General features: G+C 38.1%; 1 protein-coding gene across 4 annotated transcripts in view; it reads left to right on the plus strand.

The window, feature by feature from the left end:
• LOC127652658 (calmodulin-regulated spectrin-associated protein 3-like) overlaps positions 1 to 27840 on the plus strand; it is a 60330-nt gene that overhangs the window by 30945 nt on the left and 1545 nt on the right. For 2 of the 4 annotated variants that reach the window (XM_052138928.1, XM_052138929.1), the window contains exons 3-13: positions 16723 to 16863; positions 19240 to 19326; positions 21601 to 21739; positions 21824 to 21963; positions 22101 to 22194; positions 22339 to 22384; positions 22582 to 22646; positions 22849 to 22921; positions 23021 to 25058; positions 25139 to 25263; positions 27546 to 27826. In XM_052138928.1, the coding sequence (XP_051994888.1) occupies positions 16723 to 16863; positions 19240 to 19326; positions 21601 to 21739; positions 21824 to 21963; positions 22101 to 22194; positions 22339 to 22384; positions 22582 to 22646; positions 22849 to 22921; positions 23021 to 25058; positions 25139 to 25263; positions 27546 to 27826 (3229 nt within the window). The remainder of the gene's footprint in view (positions 1 to 16722; positions 16864 to 19239; positions 19327 to 21600; positions 21740 to 21823; positions 21964 to 22100; positions 22195 to 22338; positions 22385 to 22581; positions 22647 to 22848; positions 22922 to 23020; positions 25059 to 25138; positions 25264 to 27545; positions 27827 to 27840) is intronic. The other 2 variants (XM_052138930.1, XM_052138932.1) reach the window with 2 other exon arrangements.

The raw sequence follows: 27840 nt of genomic DNA on the forward strand, positions 1-27840 counted from the left end.
TTTCATCATCAAATTTGTCTAATCAAATTAATTTATATTTTCACGTTTTTTTTAATCAAATTTAGAGCTTCTGTAAAGATCCTCACAGTATATTCTTAAACATGCCGCGCATCCTGCTTTATTTTTCCCTCATAACAGCGGAAACAAGTTAAAATACTCATTTGTGGCCATACAGATAAATGTAAGACATGGTTAGAAACTATTAAGGGTCTACTTTTGTGTACACTCACAATAACAACAAAACCTTGTGCTTTTGTAAAATAAAGCAAGTAAACTGGGTGAAACTCCACAAATACTTCTCACACAAACATGAAACCTGTGTCTAAAGAAAGTAGGGATGGGCAGATCGATCCTAAATTAATGATACTTCCGAAACTGTTGTATCAGGGTTGTCTCTACCAACACGCTATCACTTTCGCTTGCATTTCACAAAGGTTTGTCAATTGTATGTGTTTTTAAGGCTTGCCAGTTTGAACATTTAAGTGATTTTACACCATTCACACAGTCTGTATTTGATCATCTCACACCCAAACTAATGAGAGAGTAGCCTGTGAGAGACAAAACTGTTGTTGCTGATGTTGCGCCGCTTCAATTGACAGCGCGGGAAGGATCACGGAAGATCCATCGACAACAGATGAACGTGCTTCAGGTACAACATCACACATTTAATACTGACTGCAGTCTCACAATCTCAAATCAATGAATCTCTGAAATACTCTTCCCTAGCAGTGCAGAATGATAATGGCAAAATTATTTTTGTCACAAAATAACAGAATACTTCAAGTAAATGAATACAGATGCAACAGCATGGTTGCAACAGCAAGGTACGAAAATAATGAGACTTTACAGCTCTCACAAGATTAAACTCAACTAAACAAATGGCACAGAGTGCCTTCACTGTTGAATCATGTGATAAAACCCTCTTAAAGAGACTGTAATCATTTTGATATTGTCCTGAACATTGACATTCCAAGTAAAAGAAAAGTACAAATGTGTTATTGTTAGTCTTTTCTTCCACTCTTACTTTGTAAAATGCCACGTTTTTGAATGGCATGTAAGAACAATCACTCAACCTTCATTGTTTCACTGGATCTGTTGCTATATTAATTTTCTAAAATACAAAGCAATGACCACTTAAAGTGTGAGCCTGTACATCTTGAAGGAGTTATTAAACAGTTTTGTCATTCCATCCCTGATCTGTATGACTTTCTTCTGCTGAACACAAATTAAGGTTTTTAGAAGAATATATCAGCCCTGTTTGTCCTTTCAATGCACATGAATGGTGATCAGAAGGTACAAAAATTACATAAATGCAGCATAAAAGTAATCCAAACAACTCCAGTTGTTTAATCCATGTCTTCAGAAGAAATTGTCCTCCCTGCCCAGGAGGGGTGATATGCTTTTGTAAACATGAAAAAAACACACAAAAAAACAGAAGAACTCTTAAGAGAGAAGAGTGCTTATGAAAGTGGAGATTTATAGTAAAAAGAATTACTTTATTATTGATCTGTTTCTCACTGCTTCTCACTTACTTGCATTGAATGGACCAACAGAGCTGAGATATTCTTCTAAACATCTTCATTCAAGTTCTGCAGAAGAAAGTCATACACATCTGGGATGTCATGAGGGTGAGGAAATGATCAAATATCCCTTTAACATTCACTTATTTTTACAACACATACAATGAAGTCTTATGACAAAATGAAAATCTTAGTGAATGCCGTTTGTTGTATAATGACAAGGAGAGCTTAAATCATTTTCAAGTAATTGTATACATTTCATATTTTTGCGGTGATATAGTTTTATTTTTATCATTGAGTTCCGGTCATGGTTCAAGGTTTGGGCTTTCTCAAGCCAACATCAAAGTTTGTTCACAAAATTTAGCTTCTAGTTATTATTATTATTATTACATTTGTTTCACACGTCTAGTTGAATCAAGCTTTTATTTTGTTAGAAGATTTTGTTTGTTGGGACTTTTCAGTTTCTGTGTATTTTTGACGGTAGCGTCACACCTCCAAGAAAGCAGCTGCTTATATGGCCCAGCGTGACTATTAACCCTCTGGGGTCGACGGATGTGTCCTGCTGGATTTGTTTCGTCAACAACATAAAATATTTTGGGGCATACAGTTAAGTGCAAGACATCATTAGAGACTATAAAGGGTCTACTTCAGATTACTTCTATTAACTTAACTTGATTTTGATCATTAAGTCTCCTCGCATTCATTCTCTTTCGGTCACATTCCTCATTGATAGGCCCAGGGGAGGGGTCTTTGTCTCCTCAGGTGTGAATTACATTTATATTCATAATAGTTCAAGTTTCTAACACTAAAAGTGTCTTACAAATGTTAAATGACTAAATTGTTTTGTTTGAAAATAATTTTGTAGCAAAAACTCTAGGCTACAAGACAGCACCTGACAGAGACCCTGTTCTCAAAAGTATTGTGGACAAATGTTTATTATGTGTTATATGGCCATATTTCAATTACTTAAAGTTTTTGTTTTTTCAAAAACCATGCATAAATGTTATTTTCTCAACAATACAAACATGTACTCACATGTTGCTCGCATATTATTGTAGCCCAGTTTGTGCTGAATACAGTTTTTTCAGACTTTAGCCATTAATGTGTTTTTAAAGCAACTGAAAAAGCACAAATGTCATGGCATGTCAAAACTTCTCCAGGACCCAAAACACCCTCAGACACCAGAGGGTTAAAGCACAAATAGGCAAAGTCTGCATGTGTTGCCAATTCACATTGAATGTGTGTAATTTATTACAACATGCACAGCGCACGTGATGCCCATAATGTGGATTTTTGTGTGTATGCGGAGCAGCTGGCTTTATACATTCACTCTAAAGTGTGCAGCACATGCAGACAGTTTTATTTAAATTGTGGCTTTTTGTAGTTTATTAATCACACTAGGACATATCACAATTTTAATTTGATTCAATGAGCTGAACACACTCAAAACAGTGGAGATGATTGTGGACTTTAGGAGGAACACCCCAACATTGTCCCCCCTCACCATTCTGAACAGCACTGTGGCAGCAGTGGAGTCATTCAGGTTCCTGGGCACTACCATCTCACAGGACCTGAAGTGGGAGATACACATTGACTCCATTGTGAAAAAGACCCAGCAGAGGTTGTACTTCCTTCGCCAGCTGAGGAAGTTCAACCTGCCACCAGTGCTGCTGAAACAGTTCTACTCAGCAGTCATTGAGTCTGTCCTCTGCACTTCAATAACTGTCTGGTTTGGTGCAGCTACGAAATCAGACATCAGAAGACTACAAAGGACAGTTCGGTCTGCTGAGAGGATTATTGGTTGCCCCCTGCCCCCCCTTCAAGAACTATACACTTCCAGAGTGAGGAAAAAGGCTGGTAAAATCACTCTGGACCCCACTCACCCTGCCCACTACCTTTTTGAACTGTTGCCTTCTGGCCGGCGCTTCAGAGCTCTGAACACCAGAACCGTCAGACACAGGAACAGTTTTTTTCCCTCAGGCCATCCATCTAATGAACAATTAAAACTGCCCCATTGAGCAATAATTATGTGCAATACACAGTTTAATTTTAATTTTAATTTATATTATTCAACATATCCACTTCTGCCTTTACTTACATTGCTCTGTACATAATATACAGGTTTTTGTTCTTTATATAACAGATTGTATTAGATTTACACTACGTGTGTGTGTATGTGGGTATGTATGAAGGTGAGTGTATGTACGTATATGTATAATTATTTATTTTTTGTTCTTTTTTGTTTTTAATTACCTATGTCTTGCTGCTGTTTTTGGTATTATTTGTATTGTTGTTGACTGGAAGCTCCTGTCACCTAGACAAATTCCTTGTATGTGTAAGCATACTTGGCAATAATGCTGATTCTGATTCTGATTCTGATCATGATTTGTTTCCCAAATATCTTAATTTAGTGTGAGCATTTGAAAGCAGTTGTCTGTCAGTCAGACACCGCACGGGTATCAAATAGATTCAGTGCTTGGTACTACCTGTACTGCAGAAACACTGGTATCATTACATCTTTTTTATTAGGGACCAAGCACTGAATTATTGTCTGATTATTCTTCTCTTATCTCCCAGTACAGTACCTACCATCTTAGATAAAGATGTTTAAAAGTTTCACTTCCTTCAAACTTTGTCCAATTTGTCCAAACAATGGCTCAAAATAATCTCCAGACTGAGCCGAATATGAATTATAGTATAGAATTTATTGTATTTATTGTATCAAAAGTCTTAGGTTCAAATCCCCACCTCGACATGCAGTTAAAATTTCTGTTGTTACGGAGATATTTGCTTTGGGCTTACTAAATGGATGCTGGACATTTCTCCATTTTCAATTTTCTTTTTGTTTTATAGAAACATGAATACAAAGTTGATTATGGTGACTACGATGATTGGCTGTGATTGCTCTATGCTTGCTATGTCCCTTTGAAGACTGTCAGTGTTGTGGCTCTGTGGTGCAGTGGACTTCTGTGGTCTGTTTAACGGAAATTCGTAGGTTCAAACTCATCCTAAGGTGATGAGTAATGTCACCATAGTCGATCGACGTATTACAGCAAGATCCTCAGCAAAAACCTTTGTCAGCAACACAAACATATTGGACAGTTGACGCTAGTTTTCTTCTCTCGTGTAATCCAAATCGAGTCTCCGGTCAGCAGGCCCATCAGAGGTTTCAACTTGAGCACGTATGTGTCTTTTAGTGTCTCCAGAACCTGAGGATTTTGACTGTTTTGCCATGTTTACTTCAAAGAACAAATATGTAACTGGGTGTATCGAATCTCAAACGTAACTTGAAAATAATAATAAAAAAAAACTAGCAAAGTGTGCAGAGCTTGTTTCTCATATGTCTTCTGCTCACATGGTGTCACGTGACCCACAGGACAAAATCATCTTTTAAAAATACCTTTAAATGACATTCACTGAATTAAAGAAAAAAAGTTATGTTTCATTCAGTAAATAAATTCACTGCAAGAAATCCTATTGTTATCAAGTGTTTTTCTCTTGTTTCCCATTTAAAATGGTCTAAAAATCCTTAAAACAAGATAATTTACTTGAAGCAACTTATAAGATATTTAGACTTGCTTTAAGAGAATATATCTTAAATATGAGTTTATTTTGTATACGTGTATTTTTTCTCTTGGTTTTACTTTTGCGAGTGCAGAAAAGAAAAAAATATACTTAGATTCAAGATCTATTCTCTAAAAGCAAATATAAATATCTTATATGCTGCCTCTCAGTTGAATGCATATTTTTAAAAGGTTTTCAGATATTTTAAAATATTTGTATTTTTAATATTATATTCAACATTCAAGTTGCTATGAGACCTCTCTTGTCACTCAAGGTAATGCTGAAAATCACACAATTTATCAAAAAAAAAAAAAAAAAAGGCCCATCTTTGACACATTTGTGCATAGTTGTCAGGAAGTTGTCACTGAACATTGAACTCCGTAAAAAGTCATGTCAAGCATTTCCATTATCGATCATCATTTTCATGATCAGTTATTGCTGTCTCTTCTGAGTACTCGGGTACTCGAGTACACGTGCCCATCCCTAATAGTTACATGAATACAAAGTTGATTATGGTGGTGACTATGATGTGCTTGGTATGGTCCCTGTGGTGACAGTCAATGTTGTGGCTCTGTGGTGCAATGGACTGTGCAGTGACCTGTTGAATGGAAAGTCGCAGGTTCAAGTCCATCTGAGGCAATGTGTAATGTTGTGTGTGTTTGCGCATTGTCATGTGATCTTTGGGTTGTGGTTAACACTATGCAATGCTTGCCATTTCGGTGCTATATTTTTAGCATAGACTTTGTACTGATGTACCGGTACTTTTTGAAATAACTATTTGAAACTTTATCTTGGTAAACAATGCCAATGCGAAGGCAACTATAAGTTTATTTCCCAAAAATGTAATCTTTTTTTTCTCGCCAAACCTTTGACATGACATAAGCGTGCTGCAATTGAAAACCAAGAAAGATATTAAGGCTGAAGTATATCATTTTCTCATAGGCACCTTGTCTTCAGTTGTTCAGATAGTCCCACCCACAACTCACCCCATTGGTTGAGTAATGTTGTTGGGGAGGGTTTAAAAAGCATTTTTATAGCACTGCAGTGAGACAGTGTTTACAGTTTTTGAGAAAATGAACCTATGAATGAATGACTTATAGTTGTCTCTGCATATTAAGCTGGGATAGAAAAAATTACATAGAAAAAACACTGAAAAAGTTACATACTCCAGCAATAAACAAACTAGGAGGTGTTTTCTCTCACACACACACACACACACACATATATATATATATAATATATATAAATAATGCCTATATAATGTTGAAGTTCTGTGTTTATATGTATTCATGAAATTGCAGATGATGCATGCTATAACTTTAAAATTTCATGTCAGCTACACGTAATTTTTAACACATTTTTATCACCATATTCACAAGGTGTATTTGTATTTGATTAAATTAAAATACTTTATAATGTATGATTGCCCCTTTTCTTTTTACTTATTGACTGTAACTAACAGAAAGGGTGAAAATGGATTGTGCGGATCTCATCTGTGGATACTCATTGCATGGAACGCATCTTAATACCAGGTGTAAACGGGGCCTAGATTAGTTGCTGCCCAACACTGCTGTATGTACTACATACCGTGTGTGTGTGTGTGTGTGTGTGCGCTTAAAGGACATGGTCTGTACAGTCCAAGCACAGGGCCTCCTGTAAATCATCCCCTACTGCACAACTGGCCCTCTTTTCCTCCTTGTTTAACCCAAGTGCTGGGAGTTGAACTAACTATCTCCCTCCTCCTCCTTATAGGAACCACAGTGAACATTGTTTTGTGACAGGACTGCTTGGGTTTGTGGTAACAACAGAATTAGGACTAAAGCAGCACCGACTGCTCTGTTGTCTTAGCGTGCCACTCACCTCAGGATTTCCAGCCTCAGATGAGGCTCTAAGCTGCACTGAGGTGCATTGTGGGTCATAGTTGGTTGCTTTGGTGATTTGGCAGGCTGGTTGAGTTCTGCGTTCCAGGGTAGCTCCCTGCTCCCCTCTCATTAGAGAAACTTGTGATTCGGCTTAGCGATTCCTGGAGTGGCAGCATGGGAAATCCATCCCCCCCTTCTCCTCTCACTTTCATTCCTTTCTTTTGTCATGAACTGCTCTCCGCTCCATCCTTAGAATAATTACTGTACTGCTTAACAGAGCAGAGCTTGTGGCCGCTGCGGTACATTCATATCCTCATCTCTCCTCACCAACTTTGTTTACCTCTTTTGTCTGTCTTAATCTGTCAGAAGTTTGAAGGGATGGGTCAGGATGGTCATCCAACAACTGAGCTGGTTAGTGAGGTCGACTAGTGAGTGTTTTAGATCTGTTTTCCAAGGTATTTGTTTATAAAAAAGTGACTTTAGTGGCAGTGCTTTAAAGATGAATTTAGATACGCAACTTCTTGGAGAGGGTTTTAGCATATTAAACTGTTAAACCCCCTCTGACAAGTTGCATCTGTAAATCCTTCTTTAAAGCTGAAGTGTGCAATACTTTCAGTGTTAAAATACTTTCTTCTAGTACAGCGTAGTATGCATATGCAGTAATATGAAGATCCTGTTGTTGACATCTGTGAGATTATCCATATGCTACTGCTAGTGTACTGTTAAGTTAACAAAATATACTGTTAGCAGGTAGACACATCTTATATTTACAGTTTTTCTCTTCTGGGAAAACGGACCAAAAACATTTACTAATTTTGCACTCAGGGGTGATTACAATTTAGTGTCCAATAAAATGCTCTCTAGAATTTAAATCCTTTCTCCTAAATACCACCTGTCTCAGATTAGCAATAGCAAGTAGCAGATCATAGTTCATTGCTGTGACAAACAAAACTATTAGCAACTTAAATATAGGGCTGGAAACCGAGAACCGTTTTATAAAATATTTCTTTTAAATATGTCTGAACCGTATGCTTTTCATGTCTGTCGGTTCTGTTAACAGTTCCCGAAAGCACAATTTCCTCTGGTGTAGACACAAAAAACTGTATAAATAGTCTGACAGTGTTTCCTGCAGAGCTGTCTCTCTACTGAAACTACGGCGGGAAACAGACCACAACCAGTGTACTCTGATTTCCAAATGAATTACTCTTATAAGCCAGTTCTTGTTAGAGAACCAGAAACCTACAGGGTGACCAGTGTAATCCAATTACTGAACAAATGAATCTTAAAAGCCAGTTCTTTTGAATCAATAGCATGATCAGTATAGTCGAACAACTGACTCTTAAGACCCGATATATTTCCGGAGAAGTTCTTAATTCAATGATTAGTTAGAAGTTTGAAACAACCAAGCAACGGTATGCTGTTTGCTAAAAGTCCAGACACCCACCACACCACTGTGGGAGGCATTTAGAAGTACATGTAAATATGAGGATGCTCAGTAAAACCTTAAAATGTGAAATAAAAATGTGTGATCAAAGACATTATGCCTCATTCTATGAGTAGAATTCACATTTAATTAACATTCTGAATTCATGATACTAATGCACTAATATGATATATGTGGTCATAATATGCACCTATTACTCTCCGTTATCATAATATATGATGACACTGATACTACTGCAAAGATTGGTGTAGAAAAGAGTGATAATGGGAAGAATATAGACAAAGAATGATGATAGGATATTTATTATTAAGGGCAGATGTGTGAATGGCTTTCATTGCAGAAGGCACATGAGTGAAGCAGCATATAAAACAAAAGAGTGGATGGGTACTTAAGAGTATGAGTAGATTTGATTCTTTTTATAGACTAATTAATGCATGCCATGTTCTTTGAAAATGTCTCAACGCGAACGTCCGTACAGATGTATTTAAATTTGCACCAACTCGCAAGTGTGTAAATGTTGACTTTACTGAATAAGCACCATGAACGGGCATTAGCTGTTAAAGTACCTCAAAGTAGGTGGAGCTCCAGGTTACACCAACCGATGACATAAACCAATGGCAGTAAGAAGGTGTTTAGAAGCTGGTAAGAAGTTTTGCTAAAAGTTCGCCCAGGCGAGCAGTTACAAACCACCAAAACAAACTCAAAAACACCTTCTTTTTGGACTGATTTTGTTCAAAATGACATCACACCTGTTAATTCTTTTATTTTTGTATGAGGTATTTCGGGGCCTTTATGAGCCGTTTCTTTAGTGAATCCAAAAAAACACAGCATGACCAGTGTCGTGAGGTTTCTGAAATCATGACTCTAATGAGCTGACACTTTTTAGTGAATGTTTATTTAGCTTAAATAAAAGGGACAACACCTTCCATATGTTCTGCCCCAACTTCCTTTTTCAATAGCAAATAAACACATGAAAGAAAACCATGCTAGTCAAACATGAGGTCTTTAAGACTGACTAGATGGTTTTTGAATTTACATTTTTACCCATCCCTAGAATTTATCTTTCTTGTTCCTTCCAGGAGCAGAACTTCACAGTCCATTGAATGCTCAAAGGGCATTTTGCTGTCTGTTACACATTGTTTATGTGCCTCACTATACTAAATTTATGCATTTCAAAATCTCTGACACATTCATCGCCACAAAATATGACATTCACAGTATTGTCTATTTTGCTGTGCAGCAGAACATCTGTTCTTAAACCAGCACACAGATTGACTGAAAAACACCCGCTGTGGCTTATTCTCACAAACATGTCCCCCCTGGCTGAGCGACTCGTCGGAGGCCTGAATATAAATGCTCTCTGACAGAGCTGTTCCTCCTCAGCGATCTGCAGAGGTCAGCACTTCAGTTCACGCTCAAAGACACCACCATTCAAGTGTGTCACTGCACCCGAGAGTATAAACGTGCTACTAGCTGCGTGCAAAGGACGAGAGCACTGTATCTTGCTTGTAAGGTCGCAGGATCTGGTTAGGACAGATTAGATTTAGCTGCGCATGCTAGAGAGGCGGACCACAACATGGAATATGTTCCTCTGACCTGTTTGTCTGTTTCAGAAAGTTCATGATTGCATTTACATGGACACCATAAAGCGCCATATTACGGGAAAAAAAATGGTGTACTGTATAAGCGGCGTACTCTTTGCACACCATGATGCTTGTGTAAATAACAAACATGTTATCCGAGGAAGACTTCATAATTTTATTCTCTGTTTCTTTTCTTTACTTCCATGGAGTTGCTGCTGTGTTTGTTTCCTTTTTTATTGCGACCTGCAGTGGAATTGTGGTTCAATAGTGGAGTTTCCCTTTATGTAAAACTCTGGGATTCCCTCCATGTACGAGCACATATTCGCAAACGTGAGGGACTGTCGATATTTTACAGTGGTGTTTATAAATGGGTATAGTTTATAGTGTATATGCTTTTTCCACTGTACGTACTCCCAGAAATGGTTGTTGGGCTTCATCCTATGACGTTTGCTATTCGGTCTGTTCCACACACATGCATAAACTTGTTAGAACAGTCTTCTTATTTTGTGTATACTGTTTATTATATATCATTAGGTGTATGTTGTGTAAATCAGATGCTTATTGTAATTGGCATACTGCTATGTTGCTTGGAACTGCACCCAAGACTTTCACCCACTGTTGCACTGTGTATATGGTTGAGTGACAATAAAGGAATTTAATTTGATTTGAACACAGTGTATGTGTTTACATAGCCACATAAGCCGTGTTCTCTGGGAGAAACCTAGGTATGTTAAACCACTTTCTCTTAATTCCTTAAATGGCATAAGGAAATCTGCGTTCTCGTTTATATGATGTTTCAAAACGCCACTTTCTGCAAAAAGCCTGAAATAACCTGCTTAAGTGCATTGATTATAACAGACTGAGCGTGGCCAACATGGAGGAGAGAATTTAGTGAAGGCATGCAGGGTGAGGGGATTTGTGCTCGTAAAATGGTGACAGATAACACAACAGGGGACACGTGGAAGGCTATGTGTAATATTTTCAGAGTTAAAAATATATTTAGTGGCTAGAAAATGTCAAATATTTACCAGCCATTTTAATGTCCAAAATATTTTTCACCAGCCATGTTTTTCAAATGTAAATATAAAATAACTCCCTATATATGACATTTTACACATTCAAATTTTAAATTAATCAAATAAGACCTCTTTCACAGTGACTGTTTCCATCGAATGGGAACATAGAATGGGTTGCGATTTTATGCAAAAATTCTGATTATCGCAAAAATAATTTGCAGGGAAGGTTTTGAATTTGCTGTGTACTAGGTTTCTGGTCGTACTTGTTGAAAATTAAAAAACAATTGGCCTTCCTTTAATTAGGGAACAAGGCTACGTCCACACTAATACGTTTTCATCTGAAAATGCAGTTTTTGATTCTCGTTTGAAAATGGACAGTTTCCAAAATTCTCCCCATAACTGCATACTTTGGGAAACAAATGATGTTAAGAAACTGTAAACTGAGTTTTCAAATTTAAACTGATTAGTGTGGATATGGCCATAGGTTGCAATATATGACTACACATGAAAATAGCAACATTAGCTTTGTATTCAAGTATACAGCTACAGATATTTTGAACTACGCAATGTCAAAATAATTAAGTAAATCCGAAGCTCTTTCCATTCACAAACTACTTTTAGGTCGCTGGAATGAAGAAAGTGAGTAAACTGCTCACATTAATGTGTGTCTGATTGATCTATACAGGTCATCTGCCACTTACTTTTGCACAAAGTAAAACTACCCCGCCATTGCAAAAAAAAGAATAAAAAAAAAGTACCCACATTTGGCTGATGTGGGTGTTTTTTTTTTTTTCAACATTAAAATGCTTTCTCTTATTCCAGCGCAATATGCAGGGACAAATTTAAGTAAGCCATTTGTAGGTTGACTTCTCCAAAAAGTGTAAACACTGTTGTTCGGTGGCACAATTAAAATAAACTCTGTTTGAGTATCCTTCTTGACAAACCAATATTGGCTCAACCAGAGTTTGAGGCAAGTTCTGTTTGTAATGCATTTCTCTTTGGTAATGCAAGTGGTGCAGAAAATACACACTTAAGTTTGATTTCACATCTTGATTATATTTATTTTTTACATTTCCCTGAGTCTTCTGTTAAAACATGAAAAGAAGTCAGGTAATCATCAGAAATGTCTGGCATTACTCCAGCTGATAGTGAATGATTGGCCTTGCTTCTCTCAGTCATAAACCAGGAGTAAGTCTGTTCATTTTGTCCTTGAAAAATGTCCTGCAAAACACTGTGCCTTTACTGTAAAAACTCAACCCTTTTTCTGATTTAACTGTGCAAGGAGCATTCCTCTATTATAGGACAGAGGCACTCTTGTGACCTTGTGTGCCCATTTTGCAGCACTCAGCAGTGTATATACTCTTGATAGTGTAAATGATATTGACCACAACAGGAATGTCTGTAGAATGGGTGGCAGGTAGTAAACAGCCCTTGGTTGAAGTGCATGGAGTAGTTAATGGCTTAACCCTCTTAACAAAGGTAAGGAGCTCTCCCTGACTGAGCTGATAATGTGGTTGGGTTGTTTTTAATGGGCTCGGGTGTTAGTGGCTTGACTTTAATGGTTTGGCTGGATGAGAAACAGCAGTAATCATCTCAGTCTACTACAGGTTATCAGTTAAATTACAGCCGTTCTTGGAAGATAGATGTTGTGATCGGACCATATCGCTGTGAGGAAGTGCTCAGAAAGTGATCATACGTGATCAGGAACCTCAGTACATACACACCCTTTTCCAAAACTTAAGGTAGAATGCATGATTATGCTGCCTTGGCAGAAAAGTCAAGAAATGTGCATTAGATGGACCAGATGAACCTTTTCAACTCTGGTACATTTTTGGGCTGCTGCCTGCAATTTTTCACACATTTATAAGCTCACCATTTACACATACTGTGGACTAATTGCCAAAAAAATCTCATTTTTGCATTGTCCTGAATTTGTTTTAAGCATGTAATTCTGGACCCCCCCCATGTGTTTCATCAAAGATTTTGGCCTCTGAGTGGACTAGAAGCTCATTTAGTTGTCATTAGAAAGCTGTGATCCTCCCCTTTTGCGATGATGTATAACATTTGATCATCAATATTCGAAAAACATATTGTTCTGATGATTTGCGTATTTATTCTGGACATCTTAGATATAACATTGCAGGTCTCGACATCAACGCATGTCCGGGAGAATTGGATTTTTGAAGGGGCAAGTGAAAGAGAATTTTACTTGCCCAACCGGACAAGTAGACTGATTAATACGTGAGTAATGAAAAAATAACGGACTATATTTGTGATAGCTTAGGCCTGTGTCACTTATTAGAACGTTAATATTCTTATTCTGCCGTTGAAAATCCAGTGCACGTATTTTAAAATTCACTTCAGAATTCCACCATAATGCGGTGAGGTATTCACGTAAACACAACAAGTTATGTCTAAAGTGAAAGTAAACAGTGCAGAAAAAAGTGGGTTAATTTCAAAATGTTGGCCTTGTAAGTGTAAATGTAACCTAATAGACTTGCTGCTGTCTAGTGTGTCATTATAATAATCAAACAACCATAAAATCTCTCGCTGCTCTTGACTGGGTAACTTTAGTAGCTTTAAAAAGTATTGTATAATAAAAAGTATGTATTCTAATCATACAGTGAAGACCAGTAGTAGTTTTGTTGCATTTCATTCTGAATGTTTTCTTGAATGCTTGATTTAATTTTTTTTAAAGCTGTTAAAAAAACATTGCATTTCTTAATTTGTTTTTTTTTTTGTTCCATTACTTTTAATCTATTTCTATTCATTGTTTGTTGTTTTTTATTGTTATTTTTATTACTGGCTGTTTGCGAGTCTTGAATAATTACTTGAAACCATTCTCCCATAATTAACATATTAGTGTTAATATTTGTTGTGGTTTTGAAGCTAGTATTGTGAATCGTAACCTTTCACTACTGACTAGGGCTGCAACTAGCGATTATTAGAGCGATTATTAGACTATTCAACGAATATTGTAACGATTAATCATTAGCTCTTAACTGATTATTCAGCTTGTTCCCCATTGTGAAAGGTTGTATTAAACATGCTTACTAACAATAAAGAGGACAAAATCATCTTTTAAAAATACCTCTAAATTACATTCACTGAATTAAAGGGAAAAAATACTTTTAATTCCGTAAAGAAATTCACTGCAAAAATGCTATTGTTATGAAGTGTTTTTGTCTTGTTTTCCTTTTTAAAATGGTCTAAAAATCCTTAAAACAAGATACATTTACATGAGAAGCAACATATAAGATTTTCAGACTTGCTTTAAGAAAATGTATCTTAAATATGAGTGTATTTTGTATATAAGTTAATTTTTTTCACTTGGTTTTACTTCTGCGAGTGCAGTAAAGAAAAATATATACTTACATTCAAGATCTATTCTCTAAAATCAAGTCTAAATATCTTATTTGATGTTTCTCGGGTGAATGCATCTTTTTTTTTTTATATTTATTTTAAAATATTCTTATTTTTTATGTTATATTCAACATTCTCAAACAACAGTTTTCTCTTCTGCAGTATAGCTGCTAAAGTAAATGTATGTTGTTTTAAAGGAGTTTTAGATATTTATAAAACAAGGCAAATCAAAAACCTATTTACTTTCAATGTATAATGGGGAGAAGACTGCCCTCTCTCACCTTTCTGTTCACTTCAATCCATCCTTAACCCGCAGAAAAGAAAAATCTCTCTTATTAATAAAGCTGCATATTGCTAATTTACTTCACAATAAGAAATGCCCAGTGATAAATTATGATTCAATAAGTCGTGAGACATCACGTTATAATCTAGCTGCAGCAAGTGCGTGCTTGAGGGATGAGTGTCTCCATGACAGATTTTGCCTCAACCGATTGCAGTTTCAATTTCCTCAGTCAGGTGGGAGCTGCAGTCATCAGAGTTTAATATGATATTACATGAAATGAGATGAAACGACTATTCTGCAATGACATTTTTTGTCGACAATTTTTTTTTTATTGTCACTGTTGTCGATAACGTTGACTAATTGTTTCAGCCCTTCTACTGACTACTGACATTTTGGTATTGTGGTAATGTATAGCCGTTATTGTACATGGTAGATCTTGCTGCAATAATATGATGGAAAAAGTAGATCTCATTCCATAGAACTGAGCATCCCTGCTATTAATGGTGGCAATGGAGACTTTTCTTTATTTGACTACATATGTAAAAACAAAATAATACAATTTGCCATATGACAATCATTCTCCCCGGTGCAGTTGACATTTCTGTGGCAGTGAATTCATTTGATTGCATAGGTACACTATTAGGTTGGTAATCGGTCATCATTTTAGAAAAAATATATAATATAAATTATATATGATATACTTAAATGTCCTTTTTTCTCTCTGGACGGGTAACGTTTTTACTCAGCCATGTGAATGACCAATTTATTTACTTTTTTTAGAAAACTTCGTAAGGTAAAAGCAGATATAAGGTTTCTAGCTATTTGGTTCTTAAAGCAGCAGTGATCAACGCATAAGAGACAACCATATTTCACTTTGTGATTCTTTCTAACTGTGGTATTAGGTCAACAAAATAAACCAAGCAGTCCTTTTTCCTGAGTAATTTTTCTATTTAAGTATTATTTGAAAGACTATTATATTCATATTAATATTTCTACCACATGACCTCTAGGTGGCACTGATTTGCAATGCAGATGTTAACTGATAACATTTAAGCAGAAGTAACTGTTATCTATGAAAAGTGCAGATTCTAAGCTTTCAAACAATACTGCAAATTCCTGATTTATGTATTTAGAGACTTTAACATTTTAAGCAAAAAAACATTTAACATTTTTTGCAACATAGCACCCCCTTTTGGACCCGCTGGCAGGTCCGTAGAGTTGCGGAGGGTAAGAAAGTAATGCTTTCTAGGGTGATCTGAGATTTTATTACTGATTTGAAATGTTATTTGCTTACAATCTTGACCAACCGTTTTGGAAATATCTGTCTTTCCCCATTTAAGTAGAATGGATCTTCTTGGAGGCAGAACATGGTGACCTGACTTGCTGTCTCCCAGAGTTGCTGCCCATGTAGAGAGTTCCATATCGGTCACTTATGAGGTTAAATTTTAGTTGGGATCCTGCCTTAGAAGGCTGCTACCTATATAGGCTGTAGGTTGCAAGACAGCTCACTAGGTTTTAAAACCGAACCACACACACACCTACTGACTCTGCAAAACAGATGTGGAATGCTGGGGGTTTGCAGTCGACATTGTGTTTCTAATTGCAGTCCCCATTGAATTCATGTGCAGCACTGCACTGTATCTGGAGTCTATCACACATGACTCATATTGCAATATATCAGAGAGAGAAAAAGAGAGGAAGGAAAGCAATCCTGCTGCAGCTCTTTAAAAAAAAAAAAAAAGGCAGTATTGAATATTGATCCATTTCTCACTGCCTGATTGCACAATGCATCGCAGCAAGGGTGCATTACGCAGCAAAACACAGTGCATATGCACATAAATCAGGGCACATTTTTTATCATTCTCTTATTTGTCCTTGTAGTTTCACCCACACTTGTGCAGACAACATAAACGTTCATCTTATCTCTTCAAATCGAGACTCTTCCATTAGTGAAGGCCTTGCTTTTGGAGGCTGCACTAAATTACACTAGACGTTATTACATTAAGCACAATAGTTTGATGTTCCTAATACCAGCTAGGTTTTCTCCATACTCTGACAGACCTGTTTGTTGCCTTTGATTCATGCAGAGTGCCCACTTGGAGTTGATAGATGCCTTAATGACAGTGGGTGCCATGGAGACGGTGAGTGCAGTCATGGCAAGTGGTGGATCCGAGCTGCTCGGTACAGATGCAAGCTGGGACAGAGCCCTGCTCTGCTGGGTAAACCTGGTGAGTCCACTTCTAGTTTCTTACAAGAATCCAGTTCTTTGCAAGTGCTTAAACAATATATAAACTCTAACCAAATAGCCTAACTAAATCTAAACCATTCTTAATATATATATATATATTTACAATATTTACATTAAAATGAAACTTATAAAAACATGTCCAGGCCACATTTTAACCCTAAATCAAATACATATATAAATGTTTTTTTAATTTAAGAATTATTTTGTACTACATATGCTACCATGATACATCACAGCAATATATATATATATATATATACAGTGAGGAAAATAAGTATTTGAACACCCTGCTATTTTGCAAGTTCTCCCACTTGGAAATCATGGAGGGGTCTGAAATTGTCATCGTGAGGTGCATGTCCACTGTGAGAGACATAATCTAAAAAAAATCCAGAAATCACAATGTATGATTTTTTAACTATTTATTTGTATGATACAGCTGCAAATAAGTATTTGAACACCTGAGAAAATCAATGTTAATATTTGGTACAGTAGCCTTTGTTTGCAATTAAACGTTTCCTGTAGTTTTTCACCAGGTTTGCAACACACTGCAGGAGGGATTTTGGCCCACTCCTCCACACAGATATTCTCTAGATCAGTCAGGTTTCTGGGCTGTCGCTGAGAAACACGGAGTTTGAGCTCCCTCCAAAGATTCTCTATTGGGTTTAGGTCTGGAGACTGGCTAGGCCATGCCAGAACCTTGATATGCTTCTTACAGAGCCACTCCTTGGTTATCCTGGCTGTGCGCTTCGGGTCATTGTCATGTTGGAAGACCCAGCCTCGACCCATCTTCAATGCTCTAACTGAGGGAAGGAGGTTGTTCCCCAAAATCTCAGCAATACATCCTCTCCTTAATACAGTGCAGTCAGCCCTGTCCCATGTGCAGAAAAACACCCCCAAAGCATGATGCTACCACCCCCATGCTTCACAGTAGGGATGGTGTTCTTGGGATGGTACTCATCATTCTTCTTCCTCCAAACACGGTTAGTGGAATTATGACCAAAAAGTTCTATTTTGGTCTCATCTGACCACATGACTTTCTCCCATGACTCCTCTGGATCATCCAAATGGTCATTGGCAAACTTAAGACGGGCCTTGACATGTGCTGGTTTAAGCAGGGAAACCTTCCGTGCCATGCATGATTTCAAACCATGACGTCTTAGTGTATTACCAACAGTAACCTTGGAAACGGTGGTCCCAGCTCTTTTCAGGTCATTGATCAGCTCCTCCCGTGTAGTTCTGGGCTGATTTCTCACCTTTCTTAGGATCATTGAGACCCCACGAGGTGAGATCTTGCATGGAGCCCCAGTCCGAGGGAGATTGACAGTCATGTTTAGCTTCTTCCATTTTCTAATGATTGCTCCAACAGTGGACCTTTTTTCACCAAGCTGCTTGGCAATTTCTCCGTAGCCCTTTCCAGCCTTGTGGAGGTGTACAATTTTGTCTCTAGTGTCTTTGGACAGCTCTTTGGTCTTGGCCATGTTAGTAGTTGGATTCTTACTGATTGTATGGGGTGGACAGGTGTCTTTATGCAGCTAACGACCTCAAACAGGTGCATCTAATTTAGGATAATAAATGGAGTGGAGGTGGACATTTTAAAGGCAGACTAACAGGTCTTTGAGGGTCAGAATTCTAGCTGATAGACAGGTGTTCAAATACTTATTTGCAGCTGTATCATACAAATAAATAGTTAAAAAAATCATACATTGTGATTTCTGGATTTTTTTTTTAGATTATGTCTCTCACAGTGGACATGCACCTACGATGACAATTTCAGACCCTCCATGATTTCCAAGTGGGAGAACTTGCAAAATAGCAGGGTGTTCAAATACTTATTTTCCTCACTGTGTATATATATATATATATATATATATATATATATATATATATATATATATATATATATATATATATATATATATATATATATATATATATATATAATGTGTACACACTTATTTATTTTATTATTTATAAGATTTTTGGGCTGAAAATCAAAGAGAGAAATATTTGAATTAGAGAACAATCTGATAATTATATTTTGCTTAATTGTCCTGAAATAATTTCACAATGCGAAAAGGTCTAAAATTGGTTTCATTTGCTTTATTTCTTTTGATTTTGAGGTGAAATATAACCCAGCTGTTTTCTTGACAGGTCTTGACATTTTCCCTCCCAAATATTCTATGTCACCACAATATACAATATTAATGGTCCTAATACAGAACCCTGAGGGACAACTCCACTAAGCACACAGTGGGCCTGAGCAAATAAAGTCATGCGGGTTACTTAAATTGTTTCCTTTTTATGTAATTTCATTGTCATTTAGGGTTATAAATGCTTTTCTTATTTCTTTGTATAGCTGAATCAAAAGTTGAAGGAGCAAACAGAAGGTACACAGACTGATACATCTCCGCTTTGCTGTGAACCACAGTCTGTTCAGCCTTTGGTAAGAGCAAACAAGCATACAGATTTGCATGTAGAAAAAACTCAGGTTACATATACAGTTCTATGCCAGAGTTTTAGAAACTTGTGAAAAACTTTCAAAGTGAGGATTTCTTGAAAAAAACAAAACCAATGACATAAATAGTTTTCATTAATCAATTAATGTCATACAAATTCCAGTAAACAGAAAAAGAGCTAAATCAATATTTGGTGTGAACACTTTTGCCTTCAAAACAGCACCAATTCTCCTACTTAAACCTGGACACAGTGTTTCTTGGTTGATGGCAGATTGGATGTTCCAAGCTTCTTAGAGAATTTGCCACAGTTCTTCTATCTATTTTGGCTGTCTCAATTGCTTCTGTCTCTTTGTGTAATCCCAGACTGACACAATGTTCAGTGAGGGCCATGCCATCTTTTGCAGGGCTCGCTGTTCATTTATTTTTGCAAAATGAATGTTTGGGAGTATAAAATGTATATTTCCTATTGACACTAAAGCTGAAGATATAAATAACATCTTAAGACAAATGTATTTGTGAAACATCTTATGTGCCTAAGACTTTTGCACAGTACTGTATACAATCAATTTCCCCCTACACCTACACGCAATGTCGCTCCTTTCTTAAGCAGCACTATCTTAGCAGCACCTCACTTGATCAACTTTGCTGTCCAATATACCTATCCTAGCCTATCCTTTCATCTATCTTCCCTCCTTCCTCTTTCTCTGCTCATATTCCTTCACTTCTCTCTGACAGTGTCCCACCCGCTGGTACTGGAAACTTGTTCCTGTAAGTCTCTCTCGTCTTCCATCCCTCGTTCCTCCATTTTACTGTCCTGAACACATCTAAAGCTATCCTCTTTCGCCCCCTGCTGATCGCACGTTATATAGCTGGTGGTTAAATTCCATCAACACATTTGGGCAGTACCAGGGCTTAATTTGTGCCGGAACAATCCTATGACCTGAACATGTTTAATGAAAAATCAAGTATAGCCTAGTAATAGTAATATTGCCAGTAACTTTCAAAATGCCTGTAAATAATGTAAACCAGACAGTAGGTGGCATATTTTTGATAATCATATGTGTAGTCTATGTCACATATATACACATGAAAGCAAACTGTTTGTTAAATTCCCTCCAGTGTTTTTTTTGTTGCTTTGTTTTTTGCACTACTCGCAATATAAACAGTTTAGTTGATTTTAACAGGAGATATGTACTTTTGTTGTTATATTCGATACCAATAAAACTTGCTGAATACATCACCAGTCACTGTTCCAGGACCCTCAAATTTACCAGTTAAGCATTATTCAGTGCATTCTGCTAATGACAGTTGCATAGTGAAACTAGAGGCATGGCATAGTGAGGCAGAGGTGTAGATTCCACATTTAAAAGTAACATGGATCCCTTCAGGGAATTGACTCAAGATTAGATGTAGCCTCTAGATGAACCGAAAGGTCAGTGTTAAAGGTGTTATCACTCAGTATTAGAGCTATCAGAGGAAAACTTTCATCTTTTGATTTGCGGAGAGCAGAAACATCTGCTTTTTCCTCTCGGTTGTTTAAACACCATGCAAGCATTAATGAGTCTGCTATCAATTTGCATTACAAAAACATAAACTAAAAATAAAATTGTATGACAGACATGGAAATGGGGGGTTTGGATAAAGGGAAACCAAGTTTGTGGTCGTTTAGTGAAGATACTGTGTCTTTGTGACATTAGTGTGCACTTATCTGCTATTTCATGTTGTGTATTAAGTGGAAAAGGTCTCTTGATGTATCAGGTGTTGGCCGTTCACACTGCTGCTTCTATTCATCACTGTGACCTGTTGAAGTCTGAGTCTCTTGAGTCACTGCTGTCCCATTTCATGCTAACAATATCCTTGCTGTTCCTCGTCTTATGTCTCGTTCGCTTTTACTGCATTCTTTGTGCCTGCACAACTTGCATGGATTATTTTATTTTGTTTTTATGTTCTTTCTCTTAGATGTTTATTGCTGTCTCTGGTTTTCATTCGTGTCCATGAGCATACTGATGTGTGTTTGCAAATTTTTATTTAGTTTGTGTATCTTGGGTGTGGACATGTGCTTCCATCCATGTTTTTTCCATTTGCACAGAATGGATGACACATTTGTCACAACATTCTCCGGTCACTTTCTAACTAATATTGTCTGCTGTTGGCTAAAATCTGAACCATTTAAAGGGATTTTTGGGTGAACTATCCACTTTAAACACAAAAACATAGTCCAATAGATGTTCACTCTCCATTTCTACTGTTCTCTTGTTTAGATCCGGTACAGGAAGGACAGGATGCAGTCTAAGCTCAAACCTTGTTTTCCTGTGGTGACTGAAGTGAAGGATCTCTCAAACGGATGTGCTGTTGCTGCTGTTATTCACCATTATTGTCCTGGTCTGCTGAGATTAGAGGGTATGGCTATATCTCAAGTGTATCCATTTGCAATGAGCATTATATTGATGAATAAGACATTTATTTATTTATCTCTTTGTATAGATGTCTGTATGAAGGATGCAATGTCAACAGCTGACAGCCTGTACAACCTACAGCTGATTCGAGAGTTCTGCGACAGCTGTCTTAAGAGCTGCTGCCCTCTAGTGCTGGAGGATTTTCTCTACAGCCCAGAAGAACTAAAGGTATTATAGTGAAATAACTCAATTAAAACTTGAACAGAGTGAGTCTGTACTTGGTTCTTATAGCGGCTATTAAAATGAGGCCTGAATACCAATTTGTATATTTCTACTAAGAGTAAAACTTTTTGTTTTCTCTGTAGACGAACATCCTGAGCTTTCTGTCAGAACTATTGTATTGGTTTGAGGTGTCAAAGCCAGAGTTTGTTCAGCCCCTGCAGGTCTCGGAGCTGACTGGTGAGTGTTTATCTGCACATAATTAAATGGAGAAATTTTAGATGAGGTTCTTCAGTGAAAAGCTGTAAAAGTATAAAAAGATATGTCAGTTGAATTACTTTTTATTACCGTTTTATTATTAACTTGTATTATTATGCATTGAAGAATCCTCTGGAAGGACTGATAACGGCAACAGTGGAACCAGTAATAGGTACATCAGTATTTCATAATTGTTTTGTAAAAGAAAAAAAGATTTGACATAAATTGTCAGAATTGCTACTTTGAAGAAAAAAAAATATTCTTTTGATATAGCTGATTCTGAATGTTTCAAAGAATCAGATAAATGAAAGTCCAGTTTTAATAAAATCAAGGTAGTGTGGAATATTTAAGTACATTTCTCTGTTCCAGTGGTTCTCCCTCCATCTTCAAAAAGCCCTTCCTGCCCATCTCTTCCCCTGTGACTGCAGCAACAGGTGAGAAAAATACACCATTATTGTCTTGAGTCATCAGCTGCCATTATGTGTCTTTTTTACTCAATCTTGTGTTGCAAGTGTACACACTGTTTATTCAAAGAAAGTATCACATGATCTGTGTTTGCATGTTGTGTGTCATCCATTCACGTGTGTGTGTGTGTGTGTGTGTGTGTTTGTGTGTTTGTGTTGTCTCTATGGTCAGGATCTTTGACTCAGTCTACCTCAATGTCTCATGTAGAGGCAGCTGGAGGAACATGGACTAAAAAACCGCTCAGGTAAAATCCATCAATAATGTTCTTTTTTTTCTTTTTTTTTTCCATTTCTTATTAATACTTTCTGCTGACATTAATCTTTTTGTCTTGCTGATTCTCCAGTCGCCCCCTTTCCTCTGCGGTGTCATTTAGTATACCTTTTGGTCTGGACAGTGATGTGGACATTGTGATGGGCAACCCTGTAATTACTCGATCTGTCAGCTCTGACAATCTCAACCATGCTGCCCAATCTATGACACGAGTCCCCTACACCCCACCGGAGGATCTTAGCCACTTGCTGAGTAAGGCAAGTGCCACTGGCACCAATGGCCCTCAGAGAGCTTCCTGGGCCACTCGAACTCGTTCAATGCTGGCTGAGGAGAATGGCATTGATGAGAGCGAGACCGGTGAGTTGCCCACCATCGAAGAGGCACTACAGATCATCCACAATGACGAGAAGATGGAGCCGCGCCTTCACCCTGACGGGGCGCCTGATGGTTTCTACCTGCATTCACCAGATGATCCAGCACATTCCAGACACAATGGCAGCCCTGTGGCTCTCAGCTCATCAGTCCCATCACGCTCAGGAATGCCCTACCACCGATCCTCGGGAGTGCCACCAGAACCTAGCCGCACCAGGCACACCTCAGAAGGTTCCAGAGATGACGACTCTGTGTTAAGAGATGGAAGCGTGGATTCTGATGCTTCAGAAGACCTTCCAAAAACCCACTCTACCCCTGCCACGCCTGCCTCTGGGCCTCGCATAACACAACCTTGTGGTGAAGGGACACCAGACAGCGGCGTTAGAATGACCAGCTTCGCCGAACGGAAGAAGAAACTTGGTCCAGAGCAGGTACACCCCAATGAGCCACTGGCTCTGCAAATGAATACTTTGGCCAAGAAATCAGAGGAGAGCCCCAGCAAAAGTCCTGCTCTTGGCACAGAGATGTCGGAATTGGGTGCGAGACTGGAGGAGAAGCGTAAAGCCATTGAAGCTCAGAAGAAACGCATTGAGGCCATCTTTGCCAAACACCGACAGAGGCTGGGAAAAAGTGCATTCCTACAGCTGAAAAAGGAGCAAGTGGACGGGAATGGCAAGGAAGAGCATCAAGAGGAGGTAGTCACTTCCTCCATAGAGGACGACCTGAACCGCTTGCCACTGGAGGAGAGACTGGCATGTTTGGAGAGGGAGGAGCAGCAGGAGGAGCAACAAGGGGAACAGCTGAAAAAATGGGAGAAAGTGGGGAACATTAAGCCCTCTGCACAACAGGACAATCCAGCAGAGAAAGAAAAAGCTGAAGTAGGGGTACCTGGAGGAAAAGGCACCGCCCCACTGGGTGATTACAACAATGCAGTGTCTAAACTAAGCGCTGCTCTTAATTCTCTTCAGAACGATATGCAACGCCTCTCTGAGCAGCAGAACCATCTGATGAGTAAGAAAGCGGCTGCCAACAACCAGGCTTGGGTCATCCCTCCGAGCTCCAAATCAACAAATGCCACTTCTCATTTGTCTAGGGACTCTACTCATGACCTTCCCTCTACCTCTTCCTATCCTTCCCCCTCACACAAGAAAGCAAGTCACACCACGCCCCCAAAATCACCTGGGTCCCATCGAAGGGTGCAATCTGCACCTCCAAAAAGCCCCAAACTGAACCAGCGGCCTGCAGAGCTCAAGACGCCTGCTTCCACACGATTTATAACTCTTCCTCAGAGTGTGGAAAACCTCCCTCACTTACGAAGAGGCTCACCGTGGCAGTACGGGGACCATAATTCATTTTCTTTCAGCATAGGCACAACCAATCAAAGTGAATCCCGTTCAGCTTCGTCCCTAGGCAGACCTGAAGACAACTTCTCAGACACTGGCTCTAGTGAGGACCATACAATCTTTAGTATTGACCTGGAGGGTGGATCCTCACAGGCTCTTTCCCGAAAGGAGCGTCAAGGTGGCAGCAGCTCAGGAGCTCCTTCTGAATGCTCTTTTGAAAGTGATGTTCCTGCTGCGGCTTTCAACGGCAAGCGCGGCAGCCTGATCGAGATCTCTTTATCATCTCTGAAAGCACTGGATGGTGAAGAGGCGGATCAGAGCCTGGATATTTACTCGGACTCAATGAGTGACCAGACAGAGCCAGAAATAAGGGGAGGAGTTGGATTTTTCTATAAGGTTAGTGGAGGATCGAGTGGTAAACTATTTGCGCAAAAGATGTTGCAAAGGTGTTTGACTGTCTGAAACTGTCTGTTTAGCAGGAAGAAGCTCGACCTGAGGATGAGATGGCTCAGAAAAGAGCTGCATTACTTGAGAAACAACAGAAAAGAGCAGAGGAAATTAAAAGACGAAAACAGGAGCAAGAAAGAGAGAGGGAGGCGAGGTATACAAACTACAAAACCCTATATTTGTTTTCTTCAGGCCCCCTTTTTACACATCAGAAATTTTGCTCCAGGGCTATAAATATATGCATGTATGTATTAGTGTTGTCAAAAGTACAGGTAAGTCGATACTAAAATAAAAAGATGTAGCGTTACCATTGTTTCTGCAGTACCGAGCACTGACTCAATCTGGTATCAGCGCGCAGTATGACTGACACACGACTGCTTTAAAATGCTCACATGATTATTTTGAAAAAGTTTTCTGTTACTTCTTGTAAACTGAAATGGACAATCAAATTAAAATCGTAGTGTCCTAGTGTGTTTTATTAAACCGCTGAAGGTTGCAATCTTACTGTGGATGAGCTGCGTACTTTAAATAAATCCGACCGCTCAAACACTGGAGACTCCACAGACATTGAGAATCATTCACATTGTATGAGATGACAGAGCAGAGCACTAATCCATTATGAACAATGCAGTACATGTAAAATATATATTTATATAATTAAAATCACAGCATCTACACTTTAATCTCAACTCTGCTTTATGTATATCACATATAAAGTGCTTCAAAGTAATACAATTAAAACATAACATTTCAAAATTACCACATACACAAACACCAGTAATCTAAAACACAAAATACAAATACTCCAAAACTGTGTCCTACATTTCATTTGTTAGACTGAAAGGCCAGTGTAAAGAGATGAGATTTCAGAGGTGACTTAAAAGTCTGGGCGGTGTTGTGAACTGTTTATCCGGAAAAGTGAAGCATCTGGCAAAATGCACACGTCATACTAAAAGCATGATTCAAAATAAAATCTAGATGCTTGAGATTGAATAAAAACTTATTACAACTGTATAGTTAAATGTAGTAATAATAATAATAATAATAAGGAATCAAAATATGACAAGCAAGATTACAATTTTGCCAAACTTTTATTCAACCGCAATGACATGTTAAAGTTCTATTTACACTTGTTACATTTTTTAAGAATTTATTGATTAGACACCATTTTGATGATTTAAAAATATTTAACTTAAAAAAAAAAATTAAAGGAATCTGGGTTTATAGGACTTATAGTCTCTCTTTCTCCTCTCACCACCAGGCTGTGTGTGCTTGAGCGTGCATGAGATAACCAGGTCATGACAAATGCAAAAGTAAAACGACTGATAAAAAATTTGATTATAATATTATTATTCTTAGAATGTGCATTCCATGTTATGCAGCAGGATTTTGCAAATCTTGAAACTGTCTTGTGGTTGAATCATCTACTTATTGACGCAGAGCCCTCCAGCTGTTAGATGATGGTCTCCTTTTGAAACTGCATAACTTGTTGACGTGTTAACATTTTATGAAGTTTCACAGTATTGCATTGCATGGTTATGAAATTCCATGTATTTTTAAGATCCAAATAAAAGAAACTTATAAGCACTTGTTGCACTTCATCCTCATGCAGTTGTGCAAAGATGCTCTGGATGGTAGAGCGACATTTAATTACGTTTTGATACAGTTACCATGGTGTCAAGGTTTCTGGACAGTTTTTTTAAGGTTTACGTTGAGATTTTGCTTATGTCTTGTTGAGTTAGACAAGACGCCGACATGCTGTCTTACCGGTAATAAGCATTTTATGTATCTTTGACTGCCTGAAATCATATGAGGTTCTGCGCCCCCCTTGTGGGACCCCAGGTTGGGATTTGGAAAAACTGCTCTAAACCTAATACAATTATTAGTGGGACTTACTAATGCCAGAAAGTTGCTATAAATATATTGGCTTTAACTTACTTGACTCTACCATGACAGAAGTTTGCTTGATAGAGAAAACACTGTAGAAGCAGACTGTTCGATCTAATGTCCACTATAGCGCCTCTTGCAGTAAAGTTGAGAATGCAATGTGTACTTGAATTGTGAATTCTGGTCTGACACGTTTTGGAATGCAACAATGCTCAAAATCCAGCTTACGTATATAGAAGCGGTAGTGTTCATGTACTTGGTGTATGTAAAGTATTTTGAATAGGGCCAGCTAGTAACAACACGGAACACCTTAGCAAACACACAGCAACAAACAAACAAAAAAATAATCGGAACACCTTAGAAATCACAGTTATGTATGGGCAAGCACCACACACGTTCTTCAGAAAATTAGAAAGTCTACTTTAGAAAGTCTAAAGTTACTGTACCAATTGTGGATACCATCTCATACGAGCAAAAATGCTCATTCCTATGTAATACATTCTGGGACATTGTGACACTTGTCAATGATGTATACATATTCAACAACAGGTCTTCTTTATTGGGTGACTCCCGTAAAGGGGAGGAGAGACCCCAGACTCCTTGCACCCCTCCACCTCCCCGCACCCCTCCATCAGAGGGCACACCTCAGCGCCGTGGAGACTTTACCCGCCAAGAGTATGAACGGCGCCATCAGCTTAAAATAATGGAGGACCTAGATAAAGTTCTCCGCCAGAAGCCCACTACGGTCAGAGGTGTCAAAAAGCAGAGGCCCAAAACGGTGTTTAGAGATGACTCTGACCTTTCCAGCAGCCCTGCCAAAGGGTTAATGGGTAAGTCCTTTGGT

Source organism: Xyrauchen texanus, chromosome 12, assembly GCF_025860055.1.
Source record: "Xyrauchen texanus isolate HMW12.3.18 chromosome 12, RBS_HiC_50CHRs, whole genome shotgun sequence".
Classification (NCBI taxonomy): Eukaryota; Metazoa; Chordata; class Actinopteri; order Cypriniformes; family Catostomidae; genus Xyrauchen; species Xyrauchen texanus.